This window comes from Pagrus major, chromosome 12 (genome assembly GCF_040436345.1).
Source record: "Pagrus major chromosome 12, Pma_NU_1.0".
NCBI classification, from domain to species: Eukaryota; Metazoa; Chordata; class Actinopteri; order Spariformes; family Sparidae; genus Pagrus; species Pagrus major.
Genome location: NC_133226.1, coordinates 21,968,576 through 21,988,624, shown reverse-complemented (window position 1 = coordinate 21,988,624; position 20,049 = coordinate 21,968,576). Strand labels below are relative to the sequence as shown.

The 20,049-nt window shown below is 39.6% G+C and overlaps 2 protein-coding genes across 9 annotated transcripts in view; both read right to left on the bottom strand.

The window, feature by feature from the left end:
* Nucleotides 1-852: 852 nt before the first annotated feature.
* On the bottom strand, nt 853-9,378 carry srek1 (splicing regulatory glutamine/lysine-rich protein 1). 4 transcript variants are annotated; one of them, XM_073477624.1, is made up of 12 exons: nt 9,122-9,377; nt 8,841-8,974; nt 7,032-8,158; nt 6,556-6,671; nt 6,302-6,448; nt 4,806-4,984; nt 4,568-4,698; nt 4,363-4,477; nt 4,156-4,260; nt 3,791-3,862; nt 3,520-3,634; nt 853-2,064 (listed from the first exon to the last, which is right to left on the bottom strand). In XM_073477624.1, the coding sequence occupies exons 3-12, from the start codon at nt 7,060-7,062 to the stop codon at nt 1,897-1,899; spliced, it is 1,179 nt and encodes a 392-aa protein (XP_073333725.1). In that variant the 5' UTR covers nt 7,063-8,158; nt 8,841-8,974; nt 9,122-9,377; the 3' UTR covers nt 853-1,896. The 4 variants fall into 4 exon arrangements, with proteins under 4 accessions (XP_073333725.1, XP_073333724.1, XP_073333723.1 ...); XM_073477623.1 differs by lacking the exon at nt 7,032-8,158 and adding an exon at nt 4,020-4,051 and having other exon boundaries at nt 9,122-9,334; XM_073477622.1 differs by lacking the exon at nt 7,032-8,158 and having other exon boundaries at nt 9,122-9,378.
* Nucleotides 9,379-11,720: 2,342 nt separating this feature from the next.
* Nucleotides 11,721-20,049, bottom strand: part of erbin (erbb2 interacting protein) — a 57,613-nt gene continuing 49,284 nt past the window's right edge. For 3 of the 5 annotated variants that reach the window (XM_073477627.1, XM_073477629.1, XM_073477628.1), the window contains 5 exons: nt 17,481-17,537; nt 17,197-17,364; nt 16,051-16,143; nt 15,556-15,630; nt 11,721-15,451 (listed from right to left, as the gene is read on the bottom strand). In XM_073477627.1, coding sequence (XP_073333728.1) covers nt 15,344-15,451; nt 15,556-15,630; nt 16,051-16,143; nt 17,197-17,364; nt 17,481-17,537 — 501 coding nt within the window. In that variant the 3' untranslated portion in view covers nt 11,721-15,343. Of the gene's footprint in view, nt 15,452-15,555; nt 15,631-16,050; nt 16,144-17,196; nt 17,365-17,480; nt 17,538-19,571; nt 19,716-20,049 lie in introns of all 5 variants that reach the window. The other 2 variants (XM_073477631.1, XM_073477630.1) reach the window with 2 other exon arrangements.

The window sequence follows — 20,049 nt, the reverse complement described above, 5'->3', positions numbered from 1 at the left end:
AATTAAAAGCCATAAGAGGAAAAACTGAAGATTCAACTGGGGCCTCTCAGAAAAGTGTAATATTCAGAATGTAAAACATCCCTAAAGACAAAGTCTGCTCAGTTCAGTTATCACTAAAACTGAACAACCACACAGAACCACATGCAAAATTATCAGGATTTACTGCAGTCATTTTTCCTAGAATTACAGTATTTTGTATGAAATGCTACTTGAGGAAGTGCGCCAAGCTTAATGCGTTGGAATCCAGAGTAGCTGCCAGTTTTTTTGGGAGATTTTTTTATTGCCTTTGAATGCCTGCTTTTGTGCACATATAAAGCAGATTACATTTTCGCACTTTTCTGCATGAAGCGGCTTGCCTTCTTCTGATTGGCTGTTCAGCTGAGCAAGTCGGTGCACGAGAAGAGAAACAGAAAAAGAGCCTGTTGTTGTAGTATCCATGATTTCACACATAAAGCGCTGTTTCTACTTGTCTTTGTTTTTTTGCCTTCTTATCATCAGACGTATTCTCAATTATAAGTGGCTGTATTAGCTAGAGTGGTGTGAATAAACACTGTTTATCCTAACTGTATCCGCAGTCCTTGAGTGTTCTAGTTTCCCTTTTTGAATGATGATTAGACTACTGCCACCTGGTGGTTTGGAGAGTGATTTCCTCTCACACGGGCACAAAACGCACAAGCTAGTCGGCTGATGGCTGTTGTATTTTCTCTTTGCAGAGTACTCAAGCGCAGCATTTTGGCTCAGATACAGGCGACCTAACAAGTGACCTTCAACTGCACTAGTTCTTTGAGGTCGGTTTGGTGTCCGGGCCTAAATCTCAGGAATACACAAAGCATTTTTTTTTTTTTTTTTTTACAGTTATTGCAGTTTGTTTTGTCGCAGATTGTTTCTGCATATTACTGTCTGCAATATTTAGACAAGGAAATGTCAGACATACTACAGTATGACACACATAGTGGTAATCTTAGAGGCATAAAAGTTTTTTTTTTAGACTTTTGAAGTGTTTGGTCAAGATGACGCTGAAGGAATGGAGAAAAAGATTAGGTTTTTTCATCAATTAAAAACTGCATTTAAATCGCTGGAGAAACTCAAAAGCTCTGCAGCTGCTTCAGGCCTGCACACTTTTCATAGTCTGCTAGGTAAGGTGACGACAGTTTGAGTATCTCTATGGAAAGAATAACAGGAACTGAGTTCTTAAAGCATCACAGGAGGTGGACACAATATCACCTGTATAATATTATGAAAAAATGTCTGACTTGCAACAGTGTGTTTTGCAGCTTCTATTTTCCAGTTATTGTTGAACTTCTGACTCAATTGTGTACTAGTTTGTGAGCCTGTAGTATTTAGTGTAGAACTGTTATATCATGTGCACCCTCTGCAACAATTTTGTCGATAAACAAGTATTAGTTTCAGCAATTTTTCAAGCAAAAATGTACATCATTTGCAGGTTCCAGCTTATTAAATGTCATGATTTTCTGCTTTTCTTTGCCATTTGTGATAGTAAATGAAGAGTCTTTGGGTTTTGGACTGTTCGTTGAAATTGTGATGAGCATTTTTCACAATTTTTTGACATTTTTACAAGCAATTAATTGTGAAAATATCGGGCAGCGTAATCAATATTGAAAATAATTGTAAGTTACAGCCCTAACATGCAGCTTAACAGGAAAGGTTCTGCTGTAATGAGTGCTCACTTGGCCTTTCGGTCGACTGTAACTGAATTACAGGATCCATGCATTTGCCAAGAATGTACAGTAAAATCAGATTGTACAACAGGAGACGATGATGGAGAAAAGACGCTGTTTTAAGTGGTTATCTGATGTTCGTGGATGTATACGCACACGATAGGCGTTGAGATCACTCGATGGAGCGAGATTAGTTTTTTCTGCAGTGTTGTCATAGTCACTTGGTGCCATCTGCACCCATAGATGTGTCCTCCTCGTTGTGAGTCTTGTAGCTGCCGTTGTGCTGGGCACAGGGTGATGACGTCATGTCGTCGCTGTGTGTGACCGAGTCTTCTCTGTCGCTTTCAAAGTCGTCCTTCTCTTCTCGGTCATAGTCCCTTTCCACCTGAAAATTCGAATGAGTAACAAGTCAGTTCAGCTGATTCAAACACTTCTCAAGCACATCTAAATTGTTACTATAAATTAACTTTGGTTGTGTGTTTTTTCTCATTAAATAAACATTTTCCTAACTTTCAAGACTTTGTACGATCCCTGTACAGAGATGGATACTGAATCAGCCCTGAAGTCTGCAGGGAGTGTTTGCTTTGGTTGTAATTTTGGGTGTTGAGCATCACTTCAGAGAGCTGTGAACTAAAGTACATGACAAGATTGTGCAGTGCAGCACTTTGTAAGACTGCAGTGGTTTCTGAGAACATTCGTTCAGCTTCTGATGTACAAACATTGATTGTTATCGACAGCGTAGATGGAGTGCGATAAAATGTGTCACCTTTTATCTCTCGGCTATCGGCTTCGTTTGAACTTTGAAAAGTAGGTTATCACGTGATACAATACTCGAGTCGGAAGCTCGAGTCAAAACAAGCTCATCAAAGATAAGAAGGTAACTGGGAAGGTCGTTTCGGGACCGGAAATCAGAGGCTTGCATACAATTTAACCTCCTACACTTAAAACATATATTATAGATGGAACAGTGACAGATCTCCAAATGTTTTGTTTTTACAGGACCACATTGACAACAGCATAATCAATTAATTATTCCTTTGTTTATGTTTACATTTCATTTTAAAATAAAATCCTTTTCTTTAATCCTAGGTTTTGCTTTTTTTATTTCGCTTTCGGACAAAACAAATCAATAAACAAAAACAAAACAATAAAAATAAGGAAAATAATATGCAAAAAAAATGAATCTGTCAATTGTCTTTATATTCCCACATTTATTTTCTTATTCTTTTACAGATTTATTTTTCTTTGTGGCACTCCTTTGACTCCATAGCAGACAGACAATCATGACGCCTTAAAAAAATTACGGATTTAAATATTTTCCAAGATTTTCCAACATTTCTTTGGGGGATTTGGAAAGCTTTGTTCAGTCACGACTCTGAATCTGAAAAGCACCACAGCATCAGACTATTGGCAGTATGGGAAGTCCAGGTCCATGAAGGGATTGAGGAAGCGAGGGGTGAATTGTCGGAAAAAATGTAATACGGAAATGGCTTACAAAATGCCTCCCTGTAGGTTGGCAGGTGTTCATTGGGCACTTCTGCCAGCCATAAAGAGCTAAGGGGAAAACAAGGTCACTAATAATGTCTTCCTCCTATCAACGTGGGGAGGAAAAAACTGCTGGAGTGAGCTCCTTATACTCTTTTTCATCACTGACAGAAAACTCATTTCCCCCTCCGTCTGACGGGTCTTTTAGGGGGACAAAGCTCAGCTCATTAAATTATCAGCAGTGCGACAGCTTTATTTGCCTGCTCAACCAGGAAAAATTGATCAGCAGATTCTGGTACCGGCATGTATCTGCGCAGGGGAGCCTTATTTCAGTCAGGAGTTGACGCTTTATTACCTTCATTGGCTTGGCCTTGCTCTTTATCCTGTCCTCGTCCTTGCGGCTCCTCTTTCTGGACGTGGAGCGGTCCCGTCTGTCCCTGCTGCGTTCCCTCTTCTTGTCTTTCTTACCTCTGACAGCAGAAGAAGCAGACAATCACAACCTTGCATATTCAAAATAACCGATATAAAGTGTGCATAAATAATTAGAAATCCACCTAGAAAACATAAGAAAAGACATTGGAGACTTAGAAACATCTCTCTGGGAGGATGAGATGCGGTGAATTTACCTTTTCGGTGAGGGTGATCTGGCTTTCCTCCGAGGGCTCCTGGACCGATCCTTACTCCTCCTCTTGTGGCCCCTGATTACAACACATTATCTGGATTAGGCATATTTTTAGAGACAACATGAGCTAAAAAAAAAAGATGAATTAAAAGCTATTTAATTTATTTCCCCCCTGCGGTGCTAGATTAATGCAACAGGAGCCAAATTCGGGCAGCTCACAGACTCCTAAGTACCTGGTGAGCCCTCCTGGGACAGCAGGGTGGCACTACAGTAGATCAGATTTAGTTTTGATGATAAGAATGACAATGACATTTTATGGATTATTCCAAGTCTGTAATATCTTAAATGTGTTGTTTGTTCGCAACACACCTTGAACGGCTTCGACTGTGCCTTCTGTCTCTGGAGCGAGAGCGCCTCTTGTGGCCGCCTCGGGAACTGTGGGAGTCACCTCTCGGCCATAACCTCTGTGGCGGCCTGCTCCAATAAAAAGGGGAAAAAAATGTCACAGATTGGACATTTGAACGATCGCAGCATCAAGCAAGTGAGATGCAATAGCCATGTATATTAATTGGGCACCTGTGTTTCGAACGGGATCTTTTCCTGCGGGGCTTTGAGTGCGAACGGGAGCGTGACCTCGAGCGAGACCGCCGTCCCCTTCTGGACCGACTGGAGGAACGCTTCTTTATGTCCGCTAGAGTTAAGAGAAGCAGTCTCAGCATCAGAACACAGCGTCATTGTTTTATGACTGAAACTTTGATGTATGCGTCAAATCAAAACGTACCTGGCTCTATGGCAGCTGCAATGGTAGACTGGGCTTCCCTCACCCTCTTCATCACACTTTCTAGCTCCTTCGCAGCAGCCTGCGGCGTAAGCTCTGGAGGTTTTACAATGGCGTTGTTGGAATGATTAACCCTGAAAGACATAAAATAAGAAGGTATTATGTGCTCAAAATGACAAGAATCATGAAAAGGAGCATGTTTAAGCCTAAATAAATTGTCGAATTAACAAAGAATACATACTTCAAGGGTCTGTCTCCGAACATGACTCCATTGAAGGTCAGTGCTCTGGCGACAGAATCCTGCTCGACAAACTCTACGAAGGCGAAACGCGTCGGCTGAGTCTCGTCTCCAGCCATTCGCACAAACTTCACATCTCCCACCTGCTTAAAGAACTCCAGCAGCTGCTCTGCGGTGGTGGTCTGAGGAAAGAAAGATAAAAAATAATTTAATGACAACACGTTTGCAGCTCTGATTGAGATTGGGACTGCTCCATCGGTTACGACTGGGTCCAGTTATAATTTCTATTTATTCTCTGGAGCTTGAATCAAACTGTGCCGCATGTCTTGGCACTTGAAGGCTTCATTTATCTTTTCTAGTATTCACAAAGAGCTTATGAATGAACAATTAGCTCTGAGCATTATTAGATGAGACTGTAATTTGTCCCCATCTGTCATGAACAATGATGGGCGGAAATGAGGCATCGCACTGCAATATGAATGAGGGAACTGATAGCTGGCAAATAATAGAGATGTTTGTCACTTAAAGGATAAGTCTGGTTATATTTTATATTTTTCTTATCATCGACAAATCCAGTGACCAGACCCAAACTAACAATGGGTTGATCCTAATAACAAGCATTGTGTTTGCACCCACAGCCAGATGTAGCTTGTTCCTCTGTGCTATGGAGCTGCACTGAAGTTTGAAAACAATTAAAACGAGCCGCACTGTTGCCCTGGTAACATGTACAGTACTGAACATGGGAAGTGTTGTTTATTTTAAGTCCCACATACACCATCCTGCTGCTGTGAAAAACATGGATTGGAAATGGATGAGATTTTACTGATACCAATGCCATTACAGAGTCTGCTTTTTTATTAATTCTCTTATTGACTTAATCAATTTTCTGTGTGGGGAAAAACAGCAGGCCACAGGTTTTCAGTGGCGACGCAGCTGTTGTATCTCTAAGCCTCAACACAGTGTAGAGGCGAGTAGGATAACAGCCATGGATGTGACACAGGTGTACAACAGCCCAACTGTTTAACTTAGGCTGCGTTAGATTAATCTGCATTCGGCCGACAGGTAAGATTCAGTGGTAGGTTTAAAGAGGATTAGATGACTTGAGTTTGAAATTTTTTTTTTGCGATGCACAACTGTCAGAAAAACATGCCAGCAGTGATCCTAAGTGCTGTATCGTAGGCAACTGGATGCGTTTCAGTTTCATGAAGACATTTCACCTCTCATCCAAGAGGCTTCTTCAGTTGTAATCTAACTATTTGGAACCAGTTCTTGATTCCCAGCCTTATGTAAAAAACTCACAAGTTTAGGTGTGAACGCAGCTCTAAGAATGTATCTGCTACAGATTTAGGTGGAACATTGTGTGAGAGGATGCTGCATCAGAGCCAAAAGCAGTGCATTTTCAAATTAGTTTATTTTTTCGGCTATCTGACTGCAAAACAAATATACAGATAATTGGATAATGCTGAATATCGGCCTGCGCGATAACCGGCCTACCCTACCTGTGAGTTCAAGTTGCCAACATAGACGGTCCTCCTGATCTCATCGATCTTTGAGGGATCCACATTTCCCATGAGGGGGGGCTGGGAGAGAGCTGAAGCTGTGGGGTCCAGATTAGCTGACATCCGATTCACTACGGGGAGGTTCAGCTGCAGGAGCAAACAACACACGCACACACACACACACACACACAGGTTTTACTTACATGACAGGCAAACAGACAAGATAATGAGTAGGCTACCAGATGCTGACTCACATTCTGAAGTGGGGCTGGAGTAGGAATAGGCAGCAGGCCCCCACCAGGAATCAGACTGGGTACTGGGGTGGTAGGTGCCAAAAGTGACAAAGCCTTGGCCTCCTCTGGGATTTTCCCTGCAGGACAGAAGGCGATATTAGTGAAGGCAATAGAGGGACTCGTCTCTCTGCCTCCTCTATGTCTGCACAATTAGCCCACTGTATTCTAGAGAGAAAGAGAGCATACACTTCCCCATACAGCCTACAAGTCTTCTACTGTCTACTCATGGTAAACTGGAGACCGAGCTTCCTTACTTTGCTTTGATCAAATTATTCTTCTCAGTCAGTCTTATTTTCAGTATTATTTTCAATGAAAAAAAATCTTAATTTTTTTTTCACAATCAAAAGATTTTGTCCTTGGTCTCTTTTCATAGATCAAAAAAAGAAAAGAAAAAACACAATGCAGTGAATGAGTCAACACTTTGATGCATGGGTCACCTGTACTGGAAACATATTGGTCATGAACCATACGATATCAAGCATGGGCGCTTTTCCGTGGGGGGGGGGCGATCGTTTCGCAGTGTTGGAAAGGTGTGCAACACAAGACAACCCCAATGGCTGCATCACTAATAGCACACAGGACATCAGATACAGAAAAGAACAACAATTTTAAGAACTGTAGGAAATGTTAGCCAAGACTTAGCTATAAAAACAACCAATTAGGAATTTTTGCTCATTCCACTCTGGATTAAAATCTGCTGCTTCTAATGCTGGAGAAGAAGGCTACGGTAAGAATAGCAAGAGACAAGATAACTACAAATTCAGTTCATTGTAGCTGGGAGTGTGAACTGCTAGGAAATATATTTCAAAATAAACAACGACGCAAAGAATGAATGCATGTGTCACGAGTTGCCAAGTTAAAAGAGAAAGTGACGTTGAATGCAAGGTATCTGTGTTAGATAAATGAAATAAATAAATTCTACACATCCATATCAGAGCTGCAATGCAGTAATGTGAGGGAAAACTCCTAAATGTTGCCTTTTACAACAGATTTCAGCACAGATGAAAAGTGCAAACAGAATTTAAAAGATGCTACGTTGAAAATGAGATAAAGTTTTCATTACTGGGTCTCACTTTTACAATGTCTAGCCCCTAACTACGTCAACAGGCGTAGGTGACAAGAGAGTCAAGTGTTAGTGATCCTCCCCCATCATCCCATGTGTGACACACATCCCACCGGTATGCCGTAGCAACCTGGACAGAATTCAATCACACACAAGCTGCAGCTGTAGCAGAAAGAGAGAGGGGGGTGGGGGTTGGACAATAATCAAAACAACAAACCAAAATAACAAATATAAACACAACGCTAGAGATAAGCAATACTGTAGTTTCTAGATAGAGACAGTAGAAAGTGGACAACATGGGAAAGTATGAAAGGAAACAAACCAAAAAGAAAAGAAAAATAAATAAAAAGAGACAAGGTGTCCATCTTGGAAGGTTCAGCGGGCTATTCTCCTGGTCACATTCCCCCTTGAAGGCTGCGTTGGCCCGATCGGGGATAGTGGCTTGGAAAACAATGCCTGACTCAGGCTAGTGTAGTGTAACAGCTGGGCCAGGCTAGTCATCTGATATGCACACATAATCACACAGAAAAAACATACAAAACCAAATTAATAAACTCAGTAGCCATCCAGCACCAAGTCACGTGGACAAAAAGCATCAAGTTAGAGGTGACATTTTTTTTTTTTTTTTTGACTGTACACAAAAGGGAACAACAGTGGCACCAAAGGGGAGGGAGATTTAAAGAAAAAGGAGCACCAAAAATGAAAGAGAGAGAAAAGGGGATTAAGTTAGCTGTCATGGGTTTATTTTGTAATTTCCATGAAACAAGTAACATTAATGACAGTTTTTGTAATGGCATATCCAGAGAAAGTCACCTAAATAATGTCTTGCAGCTTCAAAAAACATTCAGTAGAGTCTAATGATGATCTGTCAAAAACCACCATGTGACACCAAAACAGAAACCTTGGCAAGGCATTACAGAAAAAAATGGAAAATAAAATACAATAGTTAGCTGGGGGGGGTGTTGTTTTTTTAGTGAGGTGATACAACCAAGTCACCTGTGTGGCAAATCTGAACTAGCCAATGGCAACAACATGCCAATTTTCCATGTGAATGAAAAAACCCAGTAATCAACCAAAACGACAAACGGTTGGATTCAAGGGGGAAAAGACGGCCATGAAGTCCACTGAGACAAGTCAAGACATTTCATTTTTGATTTCTTTAAAGGAGGCAGGCTGCACTCACCTTCCGCACAGGGCACTACTATCAAAGCTCTGTCAACAAATACAGTATTGGTGAGATGTTGCGCCACACCAACACTGGAGGGGTCTCGGTACTTTATATAACACACTTTGGACGAGAAAGACAGAGGGGCATTGCTGCGAAAGGAACACAAACAGAGAAAAAAAAAAGCGGGTTAGTTATTTATCACACTTCTTCATTTTCGCGTTTTTTGTGGACCGCAGACAAGGCCGCACATCCGCGGTGTCGCCTAGCTAGCCGTGCCGGGGTAGGGTCGCGCTTACTCGGGCGGGTAGAGCCGCAACTCCTCGATGTCTCCCAGGAAACCGAACAGAGTGCGCATCTGCTCGCTGCTCACGGCCGAGGACAGGTTGGTGACCTGGACGACAGCGGTCCCCGGGATCCCGCTCATTGTACGGACAGATGAGTGCGCTTATAATCTTTAAAGTGTGGTATTTATACAGTATTTTTATGTTTCTGTTACCCCGCTCGGCGCAGTAGAGTAACGCGTTACATCCAGGCGGGCGGAGCGAGTCGTTACACCGACTTCCTCTTTTTTTTTTAACAGGGGTTTGACCATAAGCGTTGAGGCGCACTATCGCCCCCTACCGTGTAGGACGGTGCATTACAGGTGCACTTTTTGTGATTGTGAGGGGGAAAAGTTTGAATAAAAGATATTTTTGAAAAGTACTAGCAGAGATTGATATGTTAGACTACTCATTATTAACAAACCCAGTTTCTGGTCAGATGAAACATGCATGATTAACTTACTTAATATCTTAGCAATAATGATATCCACACAATGACAAGGCTTAAAAAGATTCCCCTCTTTTTATATTTTCAACGATGCAACAATCACAAATTGGCTACAAGTATTAGATTATTTAGACTTTTCATATTTACTGCAGTTGTTTAGCAGACCCCAAAAGTTTTTGTTGTTGTTATTCTTTGTTTATCTTTCCATTTCCATTACATGTTTTGTTGTACAATTTAATTTGCTATATTTTTGTATAATTATTTGTTTTTCTATACTGTGAAGTACTGCAGGCATTATAGCAAAAAACTGTCTGGAACATGTTTGTTCTTCTTCTACTACATGTATTAAATTAGATTTATTTTCATTACCTTTAAAGGGAAAAAACCTACTGTTTGTATTTAGGAGATCTGAATGTACTTTATGTATGAAACCATATCTCACTTTACACATCGACATATATGTCGACTTTATAAAATAACAAGCATTGTATGGTGACTTATATACCATTTTAATATGCAAATATAACGTATTTATTTTTAATTTAACATATAATGTATTCAATTCTGCCAGTTCTGCAGGTGATGACTGTGTCACATGTAGCTCGCCTGATGGCGCAATGGGACTAACAATCAATAACCAAAAATCCAGCCTGGTGGCAGACCGAGAAGCATAGTGAAAGCGAGGTTTATAGAGAACCAGTCTATATGTGGATTCATTTTTTCTACAGCCATTAAACTGAAATCAGTATCTACTCTCATGTTCCCTCCCTTCTGTGAGGGAACATCGCAGTGATTGTCTTGACATGGGGGCTGTCATGGCTGTGGCTCGTAATGTCGATTGACCAACATGACATCTCACTATGTACAGCATCACCCTGAAGAGTTAAACCACGCAGCGTGGATCGGATTGCTATTGTTTATTGGATGTGTGTGTGCAATATAGATCTTTACTGTGTCCTTTAAGTCATCCTCGTGTCTTGCCTTTTTCTAATCTTTAAAATATCTGGTTGGAATCTAGTCAATAACATTTTATTTATATCACACCAAGTCATAGTTCAGAGTGAGTAAGTAGAATTAGCTAATTGGCAACCAAGGTGAATTGCAAGGCAAAGTATTATTTGGAGGGAATAAGTCTTTAAAATCACAAGTACTTGGAAGAAAGTAGTAGCTATTTGGGTGGAATCAACCTTCAAAACCAATAATAATGAGTCACGAAGTATTATTTGGGTGGAACCAATGAATCAAAGTCTTATTTGGGTAAACCAACCTTTAAAATTATACATAATGAGTCACAAAGTATTATTTGGGTGGACTCAATCTTCAAAACAAAAAGTATTAAACTAGGGTTTTGAAACTGCGGTCCAGAAAGTGCAGCCTCCTCTCCTGCAGGAATGGAGTATTGGCAAGCCTGGACCGAAACACATTTTTTTAGTGATGATTAAAAAAGTGTGATGGAAAGGAACAAAGTATATTTCCTCAAGTGAAGATCATTACATTCTCATCACACTCCAAAGATATTGGAAGGGTGAAAAATGGATTAAAAAAAACACTGCTACACTGCTAACAACTAAAAAAAAAAAAAGAGTAAAATTTGGCCTAAAGGTGGCGCCAGAGTAGAGCTATACTCAAAAAAGGTTTATCCTGTCGGTGGCAACTCATCTCATGCTCAAGTCGTTTCAGTCTAGTTTCAATTTTGCATGGATATAAGTTAACATTTTAACAGAAAGTAGCTGCTGTGGGAGAAAACACCATATTTCAGAAGAAATTAGAGGAAGGTTGTCTTAAGTATCGAGTGTGTAAAAGGCCTCCGGTAGTCAAACTGACAAAATACACACCAGGTTTAAGACACACACACTTCATGTGTAATCTCTTGTTCCAAAAACTTAAGGAGCTTAAACTTTAATTATTTCCACACAATAGCACACATGTAATCCTTCAAGTTCAATTACATGTTTACATACAGTACCATGATTTACCAGCGAGCAGGAATTAAAACTCATATGTTGTGACATTATTGTGGCTTTTCCTAATGTAATCACTGTGTACATGTCATACTGTAACAAAGTATGCACTGCGTTATTCATTTACCGCACTGGATGGATGAAATGAAGACCCCCAGAATCCATGTTAAAGAGCATTAGTTTTATTTTCCACAGGTTACTTCAGAAACAGGTAATTATGTACAAAAATCTGGAATGTTGGATAAATGCATATCAATCATCATCTCACTGTGGCTGTTTCCAGAGAAACCTTAGAAATACTAGCTATACATTAAAACGGGTGCCTCTGCATTGCAATTTATTGCTGGTTTTACAATCGCAAGTCACTAATGCCATTATTAATTCTTTTTTCTCACTTGTTTTTAGAGTATTTACAATTTGATTAGTAATGTCTAAAAACCACAGAAGACTGCTAAATAAATAAGAACGATACGGGAGCGTAAGAAAACGGACCAACGTGGATGAAAAATGTGACGACATGTTTTATCTCCCAAGATTGTCTACAATGTCAGACTGTATGCTTTTGCCATGAATATAAAGTGACCAGTACCCCAGAAATGTTTCCCCCTACTCTTAAAAAGTCTACAGGAAATCACCAACAAAATTCATAAAATATAAACAATAATTCATCTGTGTAAAATACTATACGTTCTGTGAGAAGTGTGGGAAATGCACATTAAACTGTCATTTGCCTGTGGATAAAACTTTAGATTGAGTTTAAAAATCAAGCGTACAGCTTCACTTAGAACAGCTAAAACAGTGTGACTATTATTATTATTATCATCGGGACAATTAATTGTTAATTACCACAGTGTTTTCATTTTGGTTCAACAGTGCCACAAGCACAAAATATGGGTCAAACATACAGGAAGAGTACAGCAGATGAACACAACCTACTGTAAACAAGTTGAGGGAACGCCATTTTATATATTGTACAAACAATTCAGTGGTCACAAATGTGCTATTAGAATTTAAATTTATGGAGTCGTTACCTAGTAAGTGAATTTCATCATTTCCATGTCTTCTGGAAACACGTCTCACTGAAGAGTTATTTACAAGTGAATGAATATTAACAGAGAGGAACATGAGGTGGATTTAAAAACATCTTTTCCTTCTGACAGTTCTTTTGACAAACATGAGGAATGTTTTGAGATGCAGCTTTGAGTGACTTCAACAGTGTGAGTTGATTATTTTGCACAGATGAACATCAGGTGTTATGGTAATCTAAGCAACAAACAGTAAAAAGCCTTGGGCAAAGTGACACAAACATTCACTTTTACACAATGCAGAGAAATCTTTTTTTTTTTCTTAAGCACTACTGTATATATGTCCTGTGCTATTTCATTACAAAAAAGGTTCTTTTCACAATATAAAAAATCATGTAAAATCATCAGGGATTACTAAAAGGTTGTGTTTTTTAAAAATGCTATCTGATGTTGTTTTTTCTGAATGAAAATAAAGGCTTTAAGTATTGCTTTCAAGCCATTATGCTGCAAATGTACTCAGAAGGTTGTGAATATGTGAATATTGCTTGGGCTCTGGGGTCAAAGGTCCTCCCCTATTCAAACAGTTCAAGGTCTATGGCACTTGACAACTTGCTTCTCCCAACTCGACTCTGTACAGTGAAGAAAACAAAAAGAAAACAGATGGAGAAACTGCTCCAAGGTGATGAGTAAAAGCATGATAAAACATCTGTATGGACACAACAAAAAGGCAAACTGTGGTCTTCTCCCATGTAAAAAAAAAATTGAACTGACAGATGTTGAAACCCCGACAATACAAACACACTCGTGTCACCGATGGCCACCTGAAAGATGAAGCCCTAAAAAAATAAAACATACAAGTGAAATGTTGACATGTTCTTATTCAAATCTCTTTCTGAAGTTGTCTCCTGCGTTTGCCTTCTGTCCACAATTTCCAAACTTGCTTTGGTTAACTAGCATAACCGCCATATGTTTTGCTACTTAAAAATAATAGTTTGACATTTTGGGAAATAGGCATATTGGAAAACATCGACAGCTACCACTCTCATAACTGTCTTATAGACCTGGGTACCATGGCGCAGCTCAGCCTTGCTTCCAGTTTTGCCCAGCGGCCACACACGGTATAGCAGCCAAAAATTCGCACCATTATAAAAGAGACATCTGTGAAACTGTTCACATGACGCCTCCAACTGCAAACAAGGTCAATTATGACCCTATAATGAATTTGTAGATCCATGGAGGTTTTATATTTGTAAGTAAACTCTACTGTGCATATTCCGTGGGCAGCACAACCAGGAAGTAAACCCTGGAAGCTGGAAAACGAACAATTCTCATTAGACTGCGATCGAAATCTGCCTTTCAGCACCTCAAATTTTACAAAACATGTTATATCTCGTTTTTTTTAAAATTAAGAACAAAAAGTGATTTTTAAAACCAACAATTTGATGTCTTACTGTGAGTAACTTATCTCTTGATCCTAGGACCGTGAGGGAATGACTCACCTAACTCTGCCTCTGATTAACTTACCCTCATATCAACCCAGCCAATGAAGTCAATGAGTACTAGCCCATCAGAGCGGATCATTCTTTTGCTATCATAAGAAAACAAAATTGACTCACGCTGGCCCATTGATGTAAAGAAAAGTTTGTTTTTTTACATGTATTAAACAAACGAGATTTAAGATTTTAAAAGGTGAGCTTTAGTGGTGCTGGTGACAGAGCCATGCTAGCAGTTTCCCTCTGTTACCAGTCTACATACTAGCTTAAGCTAATGCATGTTTCCCAAAATGTCAAACTTTTGCCTTGGACAAAAAAAACGTCTGACTAGCTAAACAGATTTAAGGCTGAACAAACACATACTACACCTCCCCTCTCCCATTTCCCCAATATTTTAGTTTCCTTTCCATTTCCCAGTCTCTTTAAATGATCACATGCAGACTGCATTTCTTCATCTCAGAAGCTGTGATTCATTTATATTGCGATGGATGCTTCCCACACAGCTCAGGTAGTAGTGGTCTGGAGAGGTGATATGCTGAGCAGTTGCTGTGAGGAGATATGCTGGAGGAAGTGAGGACAGAATCGTGTCTGTACGCTGGAGGGTATTCACAGGTTCAATGGAAGCAGGGGTGGATGATGTCCTCCTCTATCAACTCTTGAATTTTGCAAGAAGAGAAACAACAAAAAAAAATCTCTCTGCGAAAAACAAAATCAAAACACCTCCTTGATCTACATTCGTCTCCACATGAAAAGCACATAACATTGTCCTCCATTAAGATCACACTGCAGACCAGAAAATGGTTTCAACATCTTAAATTTAAAAAGAAAAAGGCAAACTGGATGACAGAAGAGAGGGAGCCCGGCCCCCCGAGTGGTCAATTCATGCCAATCCGCAGAAATAAAACCTAATGTATGATAAAGGATTTATGAGATTTGGACTAAAAAAAGAAAAAGATGATCTGTACAGAGACCACAGTAATTATTTGCTTCAGAGCAGGTCGTATCTTCAGCTTCTTTTGTATAAAAATATATATACCACAGTGATGGCCTTTTGAGGACTCGTACTTGCAGAGGTTTCGCCGCCGTCTCACTTCGATCCACTACATTCAGTGGTTTCCCCCGTTTAGTCAAGGCTATGAAGATCTCTACTATAAATAGTCCCAACAGGTATCAACAGATCAGTCTCCTCTGTGTATAAAAATATGAGAGTCAACATAAATTTCTCTGTCCGTCTCTCTTCTCGTGTCCTCCACGTTAGAGGTCAGTTGAGTCTATGCTTGTACGTCTCTTATGATAGTCATATCCACAGTGTTTGGAAATGTCTTCAGGAGGGACACTGCATTCCCATGATCGATATTCACAAAGCTGTATCCATTCGCCTGCAAGAAAAGACAGATATTTTTTTTGTCATCAATGAGAAAAATCCCAATAAGCCTTCAATGGATTGATAAGGGGTGTGTGATATGTTGAACAGACAGATTACCTGGATTATTTTATCTCCAGGCTGAAGAACCTTGGACGCTGGCCCCTCCGGTTGAACCCTTGTCACAAATATACCCTAAAAGTTAAAGCGAGATTATTGGAATCTGTACAATCTAAATTAAAAATAAACTATAATGACTGATAAATTATTGAAACTGTGGCATCACTGTGTGTTGTCAACACACTTTCTATCACATGTAACCTAATGACAACATCACAAGCATACAACATAGTGACACAAAAGACAGAAGCCTTTGCTTCCCACTGCAAAAAGAATGAACGCTCTAGCTATTATGGTTTTCATTTTAGATCAGTTTAAATAAGACTGTTAACAGCGGTCCATTTTCCTAGGGTTAAAATCTGTACTAAATGTTCTCCTAAATGTGTGTACAACACAATTCAGGAAAGACAATTAAATTTCTGTGAAAATACAAATACTAATGGAAGAAAAGGGTATCGTTTTAGAATGGTACTATTAATAAAAATATTAATTTACATTGTCATCTGGACGAAAGGGATTTCCTCGGCCTCCCACTCCTCCTGATATACTGAAACCCAGCTCTGGATTCTTCTCCACTTTCACACGGATCTGAAACACACCCACATACTTTCATTAGCCATTTATGCACATTCACTGTTAATTATCCCGCATCTGTCTTGAAACCACAGCAGGAGTTTATTTTTTGAACTGGCTTACGAGCTACATTCAGTCACACAAATGACTAACATTCTAGTGAATGAACAAGAAAATCAGATTCAGCAGTTCAACCTTTTAGGAAATATGCTTATACTCCAAGAGTAAGATGAGAAGATTGATACCATTTTCAATTTCTGTCTTTTAAATATTTTTTACATTTTTTTAATCTGTTCAAAAGCCTAAATGACAGGATATGGTTTTAAAGGATCAGAGGAAATTATATCATATATCAAAATACAAAAGAGAAATCAGAGCCAGCTGTAAATTACCAAAGGGGTTGCTGAAAAGCCAGTTCACCCAGGGACGACCACGGACATTAACCGGCCAGTCATCTCAGGAGCTGAGCTGCTAGCTACTGAGATGACTGGCTGGTTTCACCCAGCCGGTAGTTCCTGATATCTCCAGAAAGTCTGCGTCTGTGAATAACTACTTCAAGTGCCTTTAATTACCCCTCGGGGACAAATAAAGTATTTTGAATTGAACTGAATTAAGTAATCTCCTAATATATCCACAATAGAAAAGGAGCGGAGTATAGAACACTTTCGGTGTTTCAGCTGTGCTCAAGTAGCTTTAAATTTTGCACTGAAACTGTAGTTGACTTATTGTGGACACAGCCCATGCACAAACGAGAACATATAATAAATACCTTGTTGCTTGGCCATGCAACCAGCTATGACTCTGAGAAGAAAACTGCATCTTGTTGTTGAGTTTTTTTCACTCATTTACACTCTACATAGCTGCATATTTCATGGACAGATATGAGAGAGTACCAATCTTCTCATCAAACTCTCAGCAAGAAGGTAAATAAGCATTTTTCCCAAAATGTAAGACTATTCTTTTAATCAAACTTAAGCCCAGACAACAAAGAATATCATCAAAATCTAACCAATTTCTTAACACACTCTGTTCTTCTTAAATTAATTTCACACAAACACCATCCTTCACCTCCTGCTGCAGTGCGTCTTGTGGGATACGTTGGGGCCCCGGCTGCTGATGAGAGACTTTGAGCATCAGGTAATCAATGAGCTGCTCTCTGGAGGGGTGGCGGGCCATCGGCGCCTGGCTCATCTGAGGACGACTAGAGGGGCCCATCTGACCGTTCATCAAAGGCACCTAGGAAACAAAAACACACAGTGATGAACAGAAGGGACGTTATGTTGTTGTGGACTCTGGTATTATATCATATATAGATAATAGCCTCTTCAAAGCTCTGTATGGACTAAACTTACTTTTCTGTGGGGGTCCAAGGTGTAGTTTTGCTGCCCTTGAGGACTAAACACATCATCCTGAAAGGAAAGAAAGAGCTGATTGTTAACACTAAACCTCACTCCACTGAAATTACAACAAAGGATGATGGGTAAGACGCACAGTTAGACACTGACATGAACACTTTTCATGTCTGGTAATGGCATTAGGCAGGAATGTGTTGCTTCAGACGAGAGAAAAGGGGCACATCTGATTAAAAATGAGATTAAACTGTGCTTAGTTTCCATTCAGACCCTAAGCAGCGTGTAACTCTGAACATTAGCTTGCTGGAAATCAAGTGAATCTTAAATGTTAAGTAGGGAAGGGGTTACACAACACTCTCAGACAGCTTTTTTACTCTTCTACAGATTCTAATACCCACTTTCTAAACCACTTAAAAACACACACTGCTCCCACTTACCTTTTTCAAACACACTTTTCATCCCCACACACAAAGTGAGAGGTTATGAAGTGATTCTGAAGCGATCAAGAGTGAAGATGGTGAATGAGCAAAATAATTTTTAAAGTGCAGTTAAAGAAAAAATAAATTAATTTGCGCCGAGATGCATTACAGTCACAAGATGTGAGTGGTGCAGGGTGGAGAGGTAACACACATGATGTTAAAGAGCCTGGCAGGTTTAAAAGGGGGTATTTTTTGTACCATACATGATACTAACATTAAATATCTGATTATTAACTTGGACACACATTAAAGTAGGCTTTCTGTACGAAGAGACTGCCTGAAAAACAACCCTGTTACAGGACAGCTTAGGGTGACATGTTGGATTCAGAGAAAATACAGACCTGCTGTAAATGTGTCACTAGAAATACTAGCCTCCCACACAAACATTCATCTTGTTTGTTGCTTGAAACAGATGTAGTAGACAAAATTATTTAATTATGCCACACACTGCTTTAAACATTTCACAAGGAAGTAGTTTAAGGGGAGGTCACTGGTCAATTTTGTCTTATTTCAGACCAGTAAAAACATCCAAAATACACATTAGGTGTATATTATAGTTCAGATTTCTGTTCTCTGCCTTTATGCAAATCCACACATATTTACGTAGATAGTGCTTCATTTGCATACTGAAACATGAAATGGAAGAAAACTTGTCATACAAATAAAATAATTGTCATAATCATCAACTGGTTTCATGGGGATATCCATCAGTTGAAGTACTAGTCTCACTGCATTCACCATTTTTGGTATAAAAATGTATGCATTTACAATAAATATAGGCCGCTTTCTTAAAATGAGTTTTTTCTCATACTGTAAGCCAGAAAACAGTACTTGTATACACCCACCGTTCCAGTTTTATTCCTATCTATATCCTGGAGGTTTTAAAATTCCCTTTGTAAAGAACTTCAACTAATAATTCAACTGAAGGAAACATGAATTTTAAACCTGGCCTTATCCAATATTCAGATTTATGGAAATGTATGAAAATTAGCACACATTTAATTGGATAATGCCTCCTTTGAATATTCTGAAAATCTCTGAAAAATAATTGTCTCAATTTAAGTAATCAACTGGGGAAGATTCATGATTATACCTTATTAGTTAAATTTACACTCTTACTCATACTACTACTCAACTGTAGTATCTTGTCTTGAGCAGATTTTAAAATATTGTCTAAATCAGCTAAAACAAACGCTGTTTGTATAAAATCAGTCGGATTTCAGTTTTGTCCTTCTCCGATTCAATAATGGAGGTACTAAAGCCACTAAACCAACTACATGATGGTACAAAAAAATAAGTAAGCCCCTTTCGAGCACTAAGAGGAGCTACACAACAATAAAAAAACTGTTAGAATTCATCCATTGTTTGCTAGAAGAGGACATCACACGTACTAGACAGGGTTTGTGGTTGTGAGAAATCAGACGTTAGGAGAGTCATACTTTCACTTGCCTATAAAAGGACAAGTGAAAGATGGCTGCGGATCAGTGATCACTTCTCAACATCGAGGAGAGAAGGAAACAGACATTTCTTATCTTCTACAGGATGTGAAACTAGCAGGAAGCCCTGGCTTAGCACGAGCTGCAGGAGCTAACGTCAAGTTCACAGTACTCACACAGAAGCCCAGAGCTCCGTAGGGCTGTCCGTCCCTGGCACTAAAGACCAGGGACCCTTGGCTGGCATGCATATCCCTACAGCTGCCGTAGTGAGACCGGCTCAGCAGAGAGTTATTGGAATTATAGGAGCGAGACAGCGCATTCTGAACACAGGGACGACATGAACAACCAGCACCAACAGACATGTCAGCGGTGGCCATGCAATCCACCAAATGAGTGACATAAAAAGACACAACAAAAAGGTTTACAGCATATACAGACAAACATGCAGTGAATCTGGCATATTTTGCATACAGCTGGGTTAGTAGGCTTTGGTAAACTTTATCTTAAAGGGTCCATTCACCCATATATCCGTAATGGTAAATAGACATACAGAGTTTTGGTTTTATTTGCTCAGGTTTAGAAACGCCACCATACATTGCAGGGTTCGGATAGCTTTGACTTTAGCGTCCGGTTCCAACTTGACAAAATATTCGT